This window comes from Cyprinodon tularosa, unplaced genomic scaffold, assembly GCF_016077235.1.
Source record: "Cyprinodon tularosa strain WSP-4 unplaced genomic scaffold, ASM1607723v1 ctg76, whole genome shotgun sequence".
NCBI lineage: Eukaryota > Metazoa > Chordata > Actinopteri > Cyprinodontiformes > Cyprinodontidae > Cyprinodon > Cyprinodon tularosa.
Window position 1 is genome coordinate 2,096,471 of NW_024039518.1, and position 18,084 is coordinate 2,114,554.

The 18,084-nt window shown below is 39.9% G+C and overlaps 1 protein-coding gene across 1 annotated transcript in view; it reads left to right on the top strand.

Moving 5' to 3' along the window:
• Nucleotides 1-17,639, top strand: part of svep1 (sushi, von Willebrand factor type A, EGF and pentraxin domain containing 1) — a 138,892-nt gene extending 121,253 nt beyond the window's left edge. The window contains 12 exon segments of the mRNA XM_038270314.1: nucleotides 61-2,777; nucleotides 3,538-3,772; nucleotides 3,926-4,081; nucleotides 5,376-5,439; nucleotides 6,765-6,944; nucleotides 7,056-7,232; nucleotides 9,179-9,361; nucleotides 10,648-10,818; nucleotides 11,802-11,897; nucleotides 16,070-16,165; nucleotides 16,431-16,524; nucleotides 17,330-17,639. Coding sequence (XP_038126242.1) covers nucleotides 61-2,777; nucleotides 3,538-3,772; nucleotides 3,926-4,081; nucleotides 5,376-5,439; nucleotides 6,765-6,944; nucleotides 7,056-7,232; nucleotides 9,179-9,361; nucleotides 10,648-10,818; nucleotides 11,802-11,897; nucleotides 16,070-16,165; nucleotides 16,431-16,524; nucleotides 17,330-17,360 — 4,200 coding nt within the window. The 3' untranslated portion in view covers nucleotides 17,361-17,639.
• The last annotated feature ends 445 nt before the right edge of the window (nucleotides 17,640-18,084 follow it).

Consider the following 18,084-nt stretch of genomic DNA (forward strand, 5'->3'; position numbering starts at 1 on the left):
CAGAATACATGCTCTTTTTTATTTTACAGAAAAAGTATATACATTTTTTTTTTCTTTTAGGTCCGACCTCGATACACTTTTAATAACAGAGTGAGATATGCCTGTAATGCAGGCTACAAACTGGTTGGAGGGCGAGAGCGAATTTGTCAAGCCAACCGACAATGGTCTAACAACGACCCTCCAACCTGCGTCCTTTTAACCTGCGACCCCCCTCCTGATGTTGTCCATGGATACTACAAGGGTTCAGCCTTTCGTGTGGGCAGCAAAGTAGAATATTTTTGCGATGAGGGTTACGAACTTGGAGGGAATGCTGTTTGGACCTGCCTCAAGAACGGAGAGTGGGATCAGCCCAGTGCTCCACGCTGCTCTCCAGTCAAGTGTCCAGAACCATCTCTAGAGGAGAGCCACCTGGTCTTGAAGAACCTGGAGTCTGAATATGGAATTGTAGAGCTATCCTGTGAAAATGGTTTTGAACTGGAGGGGGCTAACGTGCTTCAGTGTACTCCATCTCTAAAGTGGAACGACACATTTCCAGTGTGTAAGGAGGTGTTTTGTGGACCTCCTCCTGAGGTGTCTTTTGGTGCTCCATCCAATTACTTTCCTCAATTCCCTTTTGGTTCAGTGGTCACATACACATGCATTGGGGGCTTTACATTCAAGAAAGGAGACTCTGTGTCTTGTCTTTCCAACTCCCGGTGGAGTACTCCCTACCCAGAATGCATCGCAGTGGAATGTCCTCAGCCTGTGGATATTTCCAGTGGAATTGTTGACGTCCATGGACTAACATACCTCAGTAAAGCCCTATATAGCTGTAAGACTGGATATAATTTAGTGGGAAACTCTACACTCCTATGTGGAGAGAGAGGGGTTTGGATCGGTGGAATACCTTCTTGTCGCCCAGTAGAATGCTCCATCCCGAAACTAATAGCCAATGGGAAGGTGGTATACACAAAACTCCAGTATGGACATAGCGCAACCTACTCTTGTCACCGTGGTTTCAGGCTCCAAGGCCCAGGTACCCTGAATTGCATGGCTGATGGGGAATGGGACTCAGAGCCCCCTGTCTGTATGCAGATATCATGCACTCTGCCCCAACCAATCGAAAATGGTTTTGTGGAGGGTCAGGATCAAAGTTTTGGAGTCACTATTTTCTACAGCTGTTTCCCAGGGTTCCAGCTTGTCGGGCAGGATCATATAACCTGTGAGGAATCTGGCTGGTCTAGTGCTGTTCCTATGTGTGTACCTTCAGACTGTGGACTGCCTCCTCACATTGACTTTGGAGACTATGTCAGGGTGACAAAGTTGGACGGTACTTCTGAAGACACAATATCAGCCTCCCCTTCAGGCTTGAACTTCCTTTATGGGACGATGATCGAGTACCACTGTCATCCAGGTTACAACATTAGTAGCCACACAAGGCTGCTGTGTAAGGAGGACGGGGACTGGAATGGGACAGCCCCATCTTGCATCCCAGCAGAATGTGAAACACCGCCCAAACCAGAGCATGGCTTCTTAAACAGCATTGAGGCTCCTGTTGGCAGTGCCGTCAGTTATTCTTGTGAGGAAGGGTACGAGCTGGTGGGAGAGCCTGAAAGACACTGTGTATCAGGTCAACTTTGGACCCCCTTTGACGCCCCGGTTTGCCGACCTGTAACCTGTGGCGATCCTGGTGCTGTTGCTAATTGTACAATACATGGGGGGGATTTTGTTTACCCTGAAGTTTTGCACTTTGAGTGTCATCCAGGATTTGTCCTAAAGGGAACGGACACCATCGCCTGCCAAGCAGACGGAAAGTGGAACGGGCAAAAGCCACGCTGTGAGCTAGTGTCCTGCGGTCCCCCAACGGTACCTAGTGACATCACAGTTGAAGGAAAAGAGTACACCTATAATAAACAAATTGAACTGAGATGTCAACCTGGTTTCATCTTAAACGGTAAATCTAGAAGTGTTTGCCAGGCTGATGGCAGCTGGAGCCATGGCCATCCTTCTTGTGTACCAGCTCGTTGTGGGAGGCCTTCCTCTATACCCCATGGCCATGTGATAGGCTCAGAATTTGGTTACAACAGCAAAGTTAAGTATGAATGCGATGAAGGTTACAAGCTTACTGGAGAGCCGACCCTTGTTTGTGAGTCAGATGGACTGTGGGACAAACCCCCACCCCGCTGTGATATCATTAGCTGCGACCCACCTGAAGACATCAGTCACGGCTTTGTGAATGGTTCAGGGTTCAACTATAATGATGTGGTAGAGTACATTTGTTTCGAAGGATATGAGACGGTAGGTGATCCCATCCTGAGGTGCTCAGCTCAGGGAGTCTGGGTGGGCTCTGTACCTCGATGCCAACCTTGTGCCTGTTCCCAACCTGAAGTTCGGTTTGGGGTGGTCATGGGCTCTGGTCGAGCCTGTGGAGACCGAGTGCAGTTCAGTTGTGATCGGGGCTACAAACTACTGGGTCCCTCTCAGGCAGTATGCGATAAAGGAGGAGTGTGGAGTCCCGGAGTGCCAATGTGTGGCAGGGGAAGGTGCAGCGCTGCCCCACCTGTGGTCCCCAATGCAGTACTACTTGGTGGCATAGCTAGCTTCCCAGAAAAACTCTCATACAAGTGTCGTATCGGCTACCTGCTGAAAGGGTACCCACTCCTCTCCTGTGGAAGTGATGGAAGATGGGGGGAACCCAGAATTCGCTGCGAGCCTGTGAACTGCGGAAAACCACCTGTGGTAGCCCACGGTCACGTGGTGGGAGACGCCTACACCTTCCCCAACCAGGTCACATACAGGTAAATACTCATCATACTTCTAACGTTTTACTTGAACGTTGCTTTATTCATCTTCACAATGTTTCTAGTCAAAGTTAAGTATGCCTTATAAGGTAGTGTCTAGAGACTATAGTAACAGGAAACATGGCAGTAGATTATTAATTAAATGGAGTGAAAGCCCCTTCCTCCAATTGGATTTTAAAGTCACAGATTAAAAAAGTTTAATCAACATAAGTGTTTCATTCCTTTGAGCAGGGGTGTCCAAAATTTGTCCTGGGGGCCTATGCAACCCTTCCCTTTAATATAAGAATGGAACAATTTAGTTCACTAGTCGATTGTGTTGATGGCGACAAATAAAATGATTTAAATATTTGTAAAAATTGTAACAATAACACAAATAATTCATCTTCTATTAACCACAGTTAATAGTACCACAAATATCCAGCAGCATTTACTCCAAAGCAGACTTGGGCATACCCATAACATGGCCAGATAAGAACAAGATTATGTTCTTCTTGCCAACGGCAAATAAATTTCATCAATTCTCTACACTGAGTTTAAGAGCTGCATCTTAATTTGCTATTATGATCCATCTCTTTTTTGTTAAAATGCTAAATAAGTTTTTCACCCCAAATAATGTTTAACCTGTAATAATTTTCACGAATCCTACATTATGCCTTGTTTTTTATTTTTTTGCTAGATGTTTTCTTACTCTTTTAGAAGGTAACCATATAACCTACCTGAAATAGCATTAAAATATTACACATTCCCTGCCCTCCAGATGTGAGGATGGATATAAACTTTCAACAAGGGGAGCCTCCCTGTCATGTCAGAGTGACGGCACCTGGTCCAAACACAGCATCGAGTGCCGTCCCGCTCCCTGCTTGCCGCCCTCCAATATTTCTATCCCACATCTGCAAATAAGCGGCAGGGAGCTCACTCCTGTTGGGGGAACTATCACCCTGTCGTGTCCTCCTGGCTTCTACCTGCAGGGGTCAGCGTTAGCAGAGTGTCAGGTAGGAATGAGGATTGTTGCTCTGCTGAACTCCTCTAATATCTCATTATATGTACATACTAAAAGTGTTTGAATTTTCTTTAAATTGCTATTATGGGTGCGCATTTGATATTTTAGGAATTTGTCCTTTGTGTTTTTTGTTGTTTGCGGTTAGATGGGAGGAACATGGTCTCCGAGCATCAACACAGTTTCCTGTGAGATGGTCGTGTGTGAGAAACCTTCTCTTCTTCTTCACGGTATCATGGAAGGTGACAGCTACAACTATGGAGATTTTGTCCTGTATTCCTGCCTGCCTGGCTTTGATTTAAAGGTGCTTATTGAGTTTTATTTTTTTGACAAGTGCAAAAAAGGGAGAGACAAAAGCCTATGTCTGTTTTAGAGAGCATAATTTCTTCTTAAGGAGGTATCATTTTGCTAAATATAAAATGCAATTGCAGATTATCACCTAATCCAGAATAGAACAGAGAAAAACACATTTTCTGTTTTAAAATGAGAGGTTTGACACAAATCACTGCAGGCTTTAAGCTATTACTGTGAAATGGAGTATAAATGTCCAGCAGCGGCCTCAGGCCATTAAGAGGCTGCACAGTCAGGTTACTGGAATTCAGATTACAGTAGTCACATGATCAGGCCTTAGCAGTCAATGAGACTGGTTGGATAAAAAGCAAGCAGAAAGAGCTGAGTCACTTCCCTCATACAGAGATACAAGACAGAGTATTTAATAATCACCATGATCACTTTTTGGGTGGGTTTTCCCAAACCATATCAGAGGTGCTTCTTTACTTCTGCAATAAAAAAATGTATATCAGGTCTAAAAAACCATCTCAACCAGTAAATGTTTAAGCTTTCCATTGTTACATTATTCATTTCTGTCTACAGGAGAGGTAGACATTGCAATGTTTGTGCAGCGGCATGTAAAACATGATAAACTATTAATCAGATGATACATGTTTTAATATCATCTATGTTTAGACTTAGACAACTTTTATTGTCATTTTGTATACACTTTGTGTATACAAAACAAATTTTCATTTAGCACAGCTTTCAGACAGTAAATGAATATTTCCATCTCTTAAAGTGCAGCAATTATCAAATGTAAACAGTGTGGGAGAAAAAACATGTTGCAAAAAACGCATTGATGATATGGAAGTTCAGAGCATTAATATATACACTGCAAATATGCAGTAATAGTCTGTGTTCTTAAAACACAGTTTTGTGTTAGTGATAGAGTTAATCCTGGCCATCTGATCCAATACCATCTTATCGAAATAGGAAGTTTTATTGTTCTTGTTTTAGTTCAGCAGAAAGTAAAACTAGCTCTGTTTGTTTATTTGCTTTTCTCATGAAGCCACACCTTGGAGTTGGGGACTGGAACTGGATAAGTGCAAGAAATAGATATCTATTGATCTGTGGGGTTTTATCTTTAACAACACTTAGCACTTTGTAGAGTAAAAATGAAATATTTTTTTATGTGTTTTTTGCTTACAGAGAGGTAAACGGTGAAATTGTGGATTTAAAGCATTTTATTCTATCCTGACTTTACCTGCAGTGGAGATTTCTTTCCCTAAACCATACTCTGTTAATATCACCATGTTTTGTCTCAGGGAGACACTGTCCAGACCTGCCAGGGGGATGGAACATGGAGTGGGACTCAGCCAGTTTGTGTTGGTAAGTTATGCAAATAAAGGACAGATGTATAAAAAGGTGGCCACCCTCTAACAATTTAATGTCCTCACAGTTTTAAGTCTTCTGCCAATTTATATGTATAGATTTTTTTTCCATTTTTCTTTTTATTCCACACATATCCATAAGCAAAGGTTGTTGCAATTCTCCAATAAAACTCACCACTCATGGAGAGGTTATCTAGAGTTGTTTTATATCATATTTTGTAAGAGTCAACTGTTCTAGTTGGTGATGAGGTTCCTAATAAAAATGGGTTTAGTTTGTTGCAACTTTTTTAGGAATATTAACACTTACCTTAAATTATACATTACTTGAAAAAAAAAACTAAATGAAAGTTAAAGTGAGCTAGAATTTAAGCACAAGGGATGAGATTATTTGCGTGCAGCTACAAAATTGTGAACAAATCAAATGAAGTCAGCAGATCTGGAGCCAATTGATATGATTTCAAATGATAATATACTAATAATGCTAATATTGATTTCTGCAACAAAGTTTTGCAAAAGAAAATTTTAAAATTGTGATAAATATGTCAAAATGAAATCTCTGATGCTGAGGTAGTTAAAAATGTCCTCTGAGGCAAGGCCTCTGGGGTGGAAGGGATTCGCCCTGAGTACCTTAAGGCTCTGGATGTTGTGGGGCTGTTTTGGTTAACGCGACTCTGCAACATTGCGTGGACATCAGGGGCAGTTCCCCTGGATTGGCAGACTGGGGTGGGGGTCCCTCTATTTAAAAAAGAGGACCGGAGGGTGTGTTCCAACTACAGAGGAATCACACTCCATTGGAAGGTCTATTCCGGGGTTCTGGAATAGAGAGTCCGTTTTGGTGGCCTTAGGATCGCATCTCTGTTATTCGCAGATGATGTGGTTCTATAGGCGTCATCAGGGCGTGATCTACAGCTCTCACTGGAGCGGTTCACTGCCAAGTGTGAAGCGTCCGGGATGAGGATCAGTACCTTCAAATCCGAGACCATGGTCTTGAGCCGGAAAAGGGTAGAGTGCCTTCTGCGGGTTGGGGAGGATGTACTGCCCCTAGTGGAGGAGTTTAAGTATCTTGGAGTCTTGTTCACGAATGAAGGGAAGATGGAGCTCGAGATCAATAGGTGGATTAATGCTGCGTCTGCTGTTAAGCGTGCACTGTATTGTTTCTTTTGAACAATCTTTAATTTTGTGGTTCAAATAATTTTCTTATCAAAATGTATGGCCTGAGTTTAGTTTCAACTGTTCTCTTCTCAATGATCTCTCAGCGCTGAGCTGTGCTACTGGATTAGAACCCAGCCCTGATCTTTGAAAGGTTTTTTTATCTGTCTGCAGCATCAGCAGCCTCCTGTGGGCCTCCACCCATTGTAAAGAATGCTCAGATTCTCCCAAAAGACGAAAGGCATGCGAACAATGTCACCTACGTTTGCAAGGCTGGGCTTCAACTTATTGGACCAAAAACTCTCACCTGTCTGGTCAACGGCTCATGGAGTATTCCGCCACCTACATGTGAAGGTAGGCAGTGGGGGCAGGGTATTTGACTTAAATGTTTTAAAGGGAGCTAATTATCAAAATAATCACCATGCATTTTCATTTTTAATTAATAGTTCTGTTTATTATATTCAGAGGTCAGAAGCTGTGATAGTCCCAAACAGCTGTTACATGGTAGAATCCAGGAGCACAATCTGGGCTCTAGACATGCTTTAGAGTTCCAGTGTGATCAAGGCTACAACCTGGTTGGAGATGGTCTGGTGATGTGCATGGGCGGAAACACTTGGAGTTCAACCTTCCCCATCTGCCAAGGTGGGAAATATTTCTTCTTACACAACAGTAAACATATTTTTCACAAAATATTAATCCCAGGTGTTTTTTTACATACTTTGGGGGAAAAAAACTGACACATGAAGGTAGCCTTCAATCTACAGCAGCAGAAGAACACACTCCATAGTTATGACTTTAACATGCAGGACAATAAGTAGTTGAGATAGAATAGCTGAACATAAGCCATTACAACGGAAAAAATTGAAATCTCAATAAGTAATTTTTCTTAAAATAAGCAAATTTTTTCTTAAATTGACGAGTTAGGTGTGAAACGTTGCCAATGGAATAAGACAATTTACATTTAGAATAAGAAAAAACAATTGCATTGTCTAATTTCAAGTGTATATTATCTAATTGTCTTATTTTAAGAGCAGAAATCCTCATTCCACGGCAAATCATCTTACTTATCTACTCAAATTAAGGGTAAATACTTTTAATTTAAGAAATGTCTCGGTCACTAAACCTGAAATTATTAGCTCTATTTTTGACATACATCTTACCTAACTCACATTTCCCTTGAAGCAGCTCTCCACAGCTCAATGCTCTGCTTAAAGAGGGAGAAAACAATCACTACATCAGACACAACTGTGCTACTTAGTTCCATCAACAATAGCCCAGATTATAGCCTCATATAGCTAAGGAAAACCAGAGGAAAGGCCATCAGTCACAGGACTTTGTGTAGGTTTTGCTTCGGATATACCAAGGTAGAAGACAACTGGACCTCTTCAGATGTCTGGATCCAGCGGTAGGGTTACAAGAAGCAGGCCTTTCCTCCCTTTTAAGAAAACATCCATATCTGCTTCATTCCCCCTAAAGACTTGGTGGGGCGGGGGGGTTCCTCTGGTTTGATGAAGCAAAACTTAAACTTTTGGGCCACATTACCATAAACAGAACCATAATACAGTGAAGCATGGTGGTGAATGCATCATGATGTGGGCATTATTTTAACCTGTAGTCAAGATTGATATGATTTTTAACTATTCTTAATTAGTTAGCTTTAATCTAATCCAGAATCTTACATAGTGATGGATTTTATGTTTTCAGCATCACGTTGAGTTCAAACAGGTATTCAATACAAGGTCAAAATGATTTTGACAAAAAATTATTTCAACAGACACAAAGTGGGAAAATATTAGAATCGAGATAAGGCCAGCTAACAGACAGCTTTCAGTCCTATTGGCTGTGTCAGAACGTCCGCCACAACCCCTACATCCCTCAATCACTATATAGAGAGGGGACTATATAGTGGACTTTATGGTGAACTCAGTTAACTGACCGTTCAGACAGATGATTACTACTTTTCGCTCCCCATTGGTGACGTGACTCCGCCTCCCCATAAGGTGCCATTTTTGTTATTTGTCGCTGCTGCTGATGGGTAGCGACAGCCAATAGCGACAGCCTATAGCGACAGCGGGACTCTGTGACAGCAAATCTGATGATGCTTTTCCATGGATGATCACTACTTTTAAAGGTGCTTTGTGGGAAATGTCTAGTCCACTACATTTTCATCCACTAGATGTTTGGACACCCTATATAGTGGTTCAGACAGGGCCATTGTCTCACAATAAAGGAAAAACTGCTCTCACACTAGCCTCTGATGATCGCAAATAAACAGGGATTTTGAGTTCCATTGTGTCTATGACAACATATTTTTATGTATTCATCAATTATGTTTTTATTAGTAAACAATTCAAGTTTTTTATTTTGTGTTTATGCACATTTTGGTTGTAGAATTAATATGAATTGTTAGCAGCTTAAAAAAAGTTTTTAGGGCTGGATTCTGAATTGATAGTGACGTATCCATACATTGTTAAAAATAACACCATATTTTATTATATATATGTCTAAAGAAATCTGTTCTTGTGGGTGAAATAGAAAATATTTCTGTAAGTAAAACACTTAGAACTCCTGATGTTTACCCCTTACAGCAAAGTCTTGCCCGCCTCCCCCTGGCTGGGCGAAAGGCACCAACAATGAAGGATCCCAGCAGGAGTTCCATGTTGGGCAGTCCGTCCGTGTTTCCTGCCCCAAGGGACAGCGGGTAAAAGGTGGCGGCGCCATCACCTGCAAGCCAGACCAGACCTGGACCCCTCTCAGTTCAGTTTGTGAAAGTAGGTCACACCTTTACATTCTTGATTTTATTACCATATTTAAAAAGAATTGTATTCATTTAGGGAAATATAATTGAAATTTAATGAAATAGAAAAAGAGATTAGTGGAAAACTGAAATGCAAAGATTTTTTCATTCATGGCTGCAGTTTTAATACAAGTACAAGGATGCCATTTTCTTTTTAGCTTTTAAATAGATTTTATAAAGAGAGTAAATAATGTTTCACCAAAAATGATATATTTTATGCGTTTATTGTATTTATAATTCTAATTATTAGAAACGGTGCCATCTGCTTCCTTGTGTGTCTTGAATTCGTAAATTGACTTGATCTTTGCCCTACCACACTTTATGTAGATTTCTGTAGGTTACTTAAAGGTCTTGATAATGAGACCTGTAAATCACAGTTCTCAAAGGTCATCTTTGAAAATAACCATATGAACCGTTTTTATGATCTTTCCTGTGAAGCATCAGTAGTACTGTTGCTTCTTCATTATTATAATGAAAACCTTAACAGCAGTGAAAAAAAAAAATCTTTCTCATGTTTTATCATATCTGTCTTTTTTTAATTATTAAATCAGGATATGTTTACAATTTATGGTAGTCGTTGTGTGAACAATAAATGTACCACTGTCTGCACTCCTGCATGCTCTTGTCATCTTGCATCAGCCGCTCCTTCCTTCTGCATGAATCTCCTCTTAATGTTAGTTTAAGCGTCTTTCATTTCTCTGTTATCATTTCTCTAATCAAAACAAATGGTGCTGCATCAAACATTGCATCTGTTTCCTTTTGGCTGACGCCTCTATGCCAACCTTTGTCTGATATGCTTCATTTTTTTGTTGTTTCTTTTAATTGCAGTGGCTCAGTGTTGCAGGTGTTGCTATGAGACGTTGAATGAATTTGCATGGCCTTTATTCTCGCACATGCATGTGTGTCAGTGCGCCTCTTTCCTGATCTGTCAAAGAGGATAAAAGTGAGCCAAAAACAGGATCTAGAAATGTTGCATGGAAATCACAGACCTAAGGTGTAATGATGCAGAAAATATAACCACCACAAATTGTTTTTCACTCTTTGGTGCACAATTATGTAATAGCTTTATGTTATTACATGTAATGGAGGGGGGTTGACTAAACTCACATATACCAAATATTGAACATAATCAGTGTGCTTTACTGCAGGACTTTACGTTTTTTTTACCCTATGTTTTCCTCAGTATGTTTCGAACGACAGCAGATCATTTGGGTGAGAATATAAAGATATTTTAGAGAGTAACTGGTGGCTGTTGTCCAGGGGTGTCCTGTGGCCCCCCACTCCATGTGGCCAACGGGTTGGTGCGGGGGGCGGTGTTCCAGTTCGGGGACGTGGCGGTGTACTCGTGTTTCAGCGGCTACACCATGGAGGGAGTCGGAAGGAGCAGGTGTCAGGAAAACGGCACCTGGACGGCCCCTCCCTCGTGCAGAGGTAGAGAGAAGAGTGGAGGGACTCTATCCTGTCTGGGGGAGCTTCCTGTTTTAACAGCATTTCACTTGATGCATCTTCTTTTTTTTCACCTTTTTAACTGAACTACTGCTTATCTGCAACAAGATCAACCCCTCTCTGTAGCCTGGACTCAGTCATGACCAGCTTGTCAACTAAACATAATACTTTAGTTTACCATAAAGGACATTTTCAGTTATTTTGAAAGATTTATTTTGCTTTTATCTAATAACCTCAAGGGTTTTTTTTGTTTTTTTTTGTTTTTGTATGTCTCTTTCTCATTAAAAAACGAACATTTTAGACATGTGAAACTGGAAATGCAATTGCCAATCCTCCTTTTATGTAAAAAAAAAAAAAAACTGTTGCTAAAATTCTTACAAAGAACAACCAACGCCTACACCGCTGTTTATGTTACAGTTTGTTGCCCTGAAGCAATCCTAAACACCAGGAAGTGAATTTGGAATAACAAATCTTAAATCTGATCTGTAATTTGTCACTGGTTCAAATGCAAAACGTGATCCTTGGGATTAGTGGACTGTTACCTGATGATGTGCTGTGTAGATAAAGATTTATTTTAATCGAAGTGGAATCTACTTGTATTTTATAGAACAGTTGAACCAGATCTCAGGTTTTTCTGGTCATTTAAAGCTTCCATTATCATCACTGAGTGTTTTATGTGCTGAAAACAAGAGCTGAGTCCAGGCAACCTCCTTCATTACAACTGCTGAGATTGTTTGTGTGCATTCTTCATCAGTGTGTTTTGAGCAAATACATCTGTTGCATGTGGTGTAGTTTGTTTGAAAGCCTGAATTTTCATGTTTAAAATAAATAACACCTGTCCTTCCTAAAAAAAAAAAAAAAACAAGAAAACTGTCGATCTGTTCTCTCCCTTTGCCGGGTGTTCACGTTTTACTCTATAACCTCTCCAAAAATAAGTCTGATGTGTTTCTGTGCGTCCCCTCCTACAGCGTTGTGCTGGCTGCAGTGTCAGAACGGAGGGGTGTGCCAGCGGCCCAACATCTGTGCCTGTCCAGAGGGCTGGATGGGTCGACTCTGTGAAGAGCGTAAGTACAAGACGTCTCAGCATTTTTTTCATTGAGGCTCTATTGAAACCAATTTTGGGGGGCGACAGTGGGGAGATGTCCCCTGCACTTTTTCAAACATCTTTTTTGGTCCCCTGCACTTTTTACTGTCTAAAAACAATGTTACGTTACAGGACATAGACATTCGTTGACCACTAGGACCAAGCGGAAAACCGCTGCTCAAGATGAAGCCCACGTCCCTGAGTTTAGACCGCCCACAATCTCCTGATTGGCCCACTGTCTTTTCTTGTGTGATTGGCTGTCACCGCTGTCACTCCTGAGAAGCTCACTTTACAAACATCTGATGCGCCACTGAATCTGGTCTTTGATTGGATGATCAAACACCCTGAAATTATTTACATTAAAAAATATTTGCGTCCCCTCCACTTCTGAAATCAGAATTTCATCCATGGTTGAAACTGTGACTGTACGTAATATTATTCACACTTTTAAAGGTTAAGATGAATAAAAGGCTCTAAAAGAGATATATCTTTTTTTCTTTCAGTGCCATAGCCTCACACTAAAGAAACTAAAAACATATGTCTTTGTTTAAAAAAAAGATATTAAGTGAGGAAATATTGTGTTACTTTGTAGGTTTCAGGTCGTGCAAGCCGCACAGTAATTAGTCTTCTCCTAAAGTGTTTCAAAAGTATTAAAATCAGGGGCCTCCCAAAGATATTCTTATCATTTCCGATACGATACGGATATTGAAACCTTGAGAATTCACCAATACGATATTGGCATGAATCATACCAGCTTTTATTACTTATTTTAAACTTTAGAATGATAGAAAGTGAACAAAAGTAAACCACAAATGTATGAAAACAACTGACCTATGTAATATTAACCAATAGATTACAGGAACATCAAACAGAAGCAGAGTATTTCTATCAGCATAACAATATCCGAGATTTTAGATGCTGTTGGATAAAAACTGATATTAGTTTATTGGTTGATTTCAGACCGATATCCAATACTAAAGTTCAAACAGAAAACACATACTTATAGTTTCTCTTTTTAGAATATTTACAAAAATTAAATACAAGTGAAAAAATCCCCAGCATTTTGTTGTTTATAGCATAAAATAATTCACTAAGATAGCAGACGATGCTAAATTCCTCATTCAGTCACGTGACCCACTGAGGCGCTGTAGGATGCCGTGATGTCCGTTTAGTCAGGAAGTAGTCATTTTACATAGCGAGTCAATATTTAATCACCTTTGTGATGGAGTTTTTATCCTTTAACGAGGTTTAATCACAGCTGCTAAATGTTCTTTGATCTTATCAGCCCTTCATTATCTTTCAGAAACCTTTACAGATGGTTCTGTGTTTTAATTAGTTTAAACCAGATTCTAACCTTTTGTTTGAAGAGGGGATCACAGGATTTGGATAGGTTCTGTGGTGGCTGGGTTTGATTTGGTTGGTAGGGTGCTGCTGCGGCCGGGAGTGAAGGTTAAAGGTTAGTGTTGGAGCCCTGTGTGCGGTGATGGCGGTTGGGATAGCAGGCTGTGCGGCGCTGCTGTGCCTGGATGGGGAAAGTGGTCGCCCGGTAATCTGATCGCAGCAAGCGGTCCAAGCATTTCCTGGCGGGAAACATTGCCCTTCGGATGTGGCTTTTATCCAGTTCGGCTCATGGCTCATGGCCTTTGGGGTTCGAACTCTGGGTCTCTGCCTGCGGTAACTGACTGTTATCCATCGCAGTTCTTATTGTTTTGGAGCCCGGTCCATATGGATATAGAAATCCATCTGGAGCTGCGGCTATACTAAACTGTGCAACTAGCTAGGGTTTGTTGTTTTATGAAATTAAATATTTCATTAAAAAAAATGATGCTTTGAATCAGCTTTATTGCTATCATGTACTTTAATAAAGCCATACAACACAGAAAACAAGCCGTTTCAACTTTGGTATATTGAATCCAACTCATGCTGTGAGAGCAGGATTGATGATAAAAGAATTTGCCGAGAATCGATCCAAACATAGTTTGCTGTATCAGTTTGGACGCCACCGATTGTCCAGTTGATTTTTGTCTAATCTAGCAGTACAATAGACCATTGTAATGAGTGCTTAACAATGTGTGAAGTAGAGATAAGATGTCACAGCTGTGTTTCGTCATGTGACTGCTTTTGAGGCGCCAAGCATACTGTACAATTCTCCCCAGTTTTATTACTTGGAGCATTTTCAGCTCGATTTAGACCAGCCACATTGAAAGAAGACAGGAAATTCTACTATCACACACAATAGTTGAGCAAAAGCATTTAGTGAGGTCTTAATATCTGTTGCTCTCGGGGCCTTTAGAAATGACCAGCGAGGATGTAGACTGTGTCGAAGGGTTTATATGGAGACAATATGCTTTGGAGATATTTTTTACTACTAAGTGGATAGTGAATAATGAAAATAAAGCTTGGATTCACACTATTAGGTATCTACCATCTGTGTCTAAAAGAAAATGCTGTAGGCAGGCTCCCACATGCACAGTAGATACTGGGAAAATTGATGATTTCACAATCACATAGGATTTCTGACAAGTCCGGAGAGGAACTGACTTTGTGTTCTTGCAGCCTGCTTTGACATGTTGATCTACCTCTAAGCCATCTGAATGTTCCACTTACCGTTGATGTGGGATGTTTGAGTGAGCTTAACTTGGTTGAATATGAATGTTGCGGATTTCATAGATACGGCTAAAAGAACACGAGTTTGACTCCATTGATCTGATTGTATATGTACTGGTTAGAACTGGACACAAAAAAAAACAAACCAAAAAAAAAACACATTTTTCCGTAGTGTGACAAGATTTTGATGTTATCTACTTTTATTTCCTCAAATTTAACAGCTGTTTACCAAAATGCCAGATATTTTTTCAGATCCGAGCTCAACAATAAACATTTAAAAATGAACCTCATGGATCATTGTGTCTCCTCCTATGTGAGGCGCTTCATTAAGAGTCCCTGTGACCTTTCAGATGGGCAGTCCTTTGTAATATGGAAAACTGAATCTACCCCCTGTCAGGGAGTGAGCCAAAACAATCAGAGAAACACAGGGAAGTTTGAGGAAAAAATGGAAACAGATTTATTTACAAAAAGGAAATCTGAACTCTAAACATAAATCTGGGCCCAAAAAGAGAATGAGGTCAAAAAATCAAAACCTTAAACAAGCAACTAAATTAATTGACCAAACAAACTGACACACAAGGGGAACATATATATTGTATAACAATATACATTTACATATATTTACCTAAACAAAACTACAACAAAAAGACCAAACTAATCTATACTATACAAAAATCAGCAACCTGAGAGAAAATAACTTAAGTAATTAAACTCTCCAACTTTAAGTACAACAAAAACTGAATTGAAAAAGCTTCCTGGATGGGAAGCGAAACATCTTCAAACTTTTTTTTTTTTTACTTTTTTGGAATGACAAAAAAACCTAACAAAATGGAACAAACTTAACCTTCGCTCACCTCTTGTAAAATATGTGAAATTCCAATTAAGTCTCATTGCCACCGAGATTCTTTGCAGCTGGGACTCTTGGTTCAATGGCCCAGCCAAGCCCACTGGCAGCCTCCAAGGAACTGGCAACTCAAAAGAAAAGTATTATTTTAAGTTAAACCATACAAGCAAAATGTGGCTAAATGAGTCGACCAAATGAGTGCACCCAAATACAAAACTTTTTGTATACAAACAAAATTTCAATGCAGATAACTTTCCAACAGTGAATGAGCAGCTTACAGCAGTGAAATTAACATTTACATTTATAAAGTCCAGCAGTGACCAGAAGGATATGGTGGAAATGCAGTACAGAACATTGAAAATTCACCATGTAGTGCAAATAGGATGTTTTGTGTGTGTTACAAAAGCTCGATCTGTGACTTTAATAGAGTTTCAACAGATTGACAGTCTTAAGGCAGCGGGGGAAAGCTGTTGCAGAACCTGACGGTCCTGCATTGAATGCTGTGAAGCCTCCCCTAAGTTCTAATTTGATTGCGATGTATAGATTATGGAATAAAAGATCTGAAAGGTGCTACCGTGACTAGATCGGCGGGAAAAAGATAGGGATCATAGGATTCAGCTTCAATTTTAGGTTAAAAAAAAGCATACTTGACTTTTATACTGGTTTTTGTAAACATTAATAAACTTTGTGTTTCATCGCAGCTATCTGCATACTGCCCTGTCTGAACGGAGGGCGCTGTGTGGCACCGTACCAGTGCCAGTGTCCTGCTGGGTGGACAGGCACCCGATGTCACACTGGTGAGTTTCCAAAAACTCACCAGTTTTTCATTATTTTATATCTCTCAGATGATCAGCCCTTATTTCTGAGTCTTCTTTGTTTCATAACCTAGAGTAGTGTTGAGCAGAAATGAAATCCTTTTTGTTTTCAGCAAAACCTGTTTCTATTTCATCAGAGGTTAATTTCTTTGTCAAATTCATAAAACAGAAACTGTTTCACAAGAAAAGAAAATTTCAGCAACGGTTCTAATGCCTGCAGTACTGTTTGTTCCTCTGTTTCTCTCAGCCATTTGTTCTTCGCCGTGTCTGAACGGAGGAAGATGCATTCGGCCCAACAGGTGTAACTGCATTCCTGGTTGGAGTGGGCATAACTGCTCAAGGTGAAGATTTTTTGTGGTATTTTTTGACACCAAACAATTTAGCTTGTTGTCACGACACTGTTGTTGCCTTTAACATATTGCAAGTGCTATCATGAATTGATCATTTCTCATGTCTCCTTCCTTCTTTCCTTGCAGAACACAAATTTAAATCCTATACATGCACTGTATAAATGTTTGCTTTAAATTGTCGTACTTTACATTTAGATACAAATACAAGGGATTGGAAATTGTCCTAAATGTTTAAAGAACCTAAGTTTTAACATCCCCTTACACTTTTCCTGGTATTTTATTTGTCTTAGATGTTACAGACCAGCTGTGCATAGTTTAAAATTGTATAGTGTATTTATATCCAGCAGACTTCACCTTTTACCAGTGTTTTGGGGTCTATCAACAGTAGATATACATCAGCCAATACGTGCAGACATCTGCTGATTCATTAGTACATCTTGCAGCAATGCCTCGTGATCACGTGAAGTGCATGCACTGCCACTCCTTTCATTTGCAATTCACTGTCATGGTTTTATTTGATTTGTGTACAAATCTTTGTTAATTACTAGTCTATTACTAGTCAGCACCTTCATGGCACTTCTAGGGATAAATATTTATGATATATTGATTATTTTCTGTTGTTAGAAAACTGAGAAGTTTGGGGGCAATTATAACCTTTATTAATGCACTTGATACATTGCTTATCTGTCTCTCTTCCAAATTCCTCACTGCAGGCTTGGATAATAAATCTAAACCAGACATAGACATGAAATGACTATAAGTGCTCTGCATTAATGCCTGTCATTTGTCTTTGCAGGAAGAGGAAGTCAGTATACTACCACTTCTAAAGCCTTCGCCCTCCTCTGCGTGGAAAATCCTATGAAGGGAATTATTGTATAAATGACACTAGTAAACCATTCACTCATCTCTGCACAGGCAAAGCAAGAACCATTCTGTAAATTAAAGCTGTATTTTTTCATATACAGACAACAGTATTAAATATATGCTGCTATATACTTGTATGATGTGTAAAAACTAATTGATGTCCTGTTCCAGTGTATATGTGTAAACTATTCAACTTTTTATTAAAGCATAAAATGTCACCAAAAAAAAGATCTTTTTTTATGCAGTCAGAACTTGTGTTGTGAAGTGCTCCTGAGCATCAGGAGCATTTCACTGTGGAAAGTAAACATTTATACTAACTGCTTACATACACACCTTGTTTTCTTAACTGAAAAAGTCCTGTTTAGCCTTGTCATGGCAGAGGAAGATGCATCCAGCCCAACAGGTTTAGCTGCAATACTGGTTGAAGTCGACATAGCTGCTCCAGGTGAAGGTGTTGAGCTGCTACGATGCAAAGAATATAGACTTTATTGAATTTCATACAGAAAATACTTTTATAAGAATTGATCATTTCTCAAGTCTCCTTCCTTCCTTCCTTGCAGAACATACATTTACAGCCTATACATGCTGTGTATAAATGTTTGCTTTGAATTGTCCTACTTTACATTTATTAAAAAAAAAAGATCTTTTTTTATGTAGTCAGAACTTGTGTTGTGAAAGGCTCCTGAG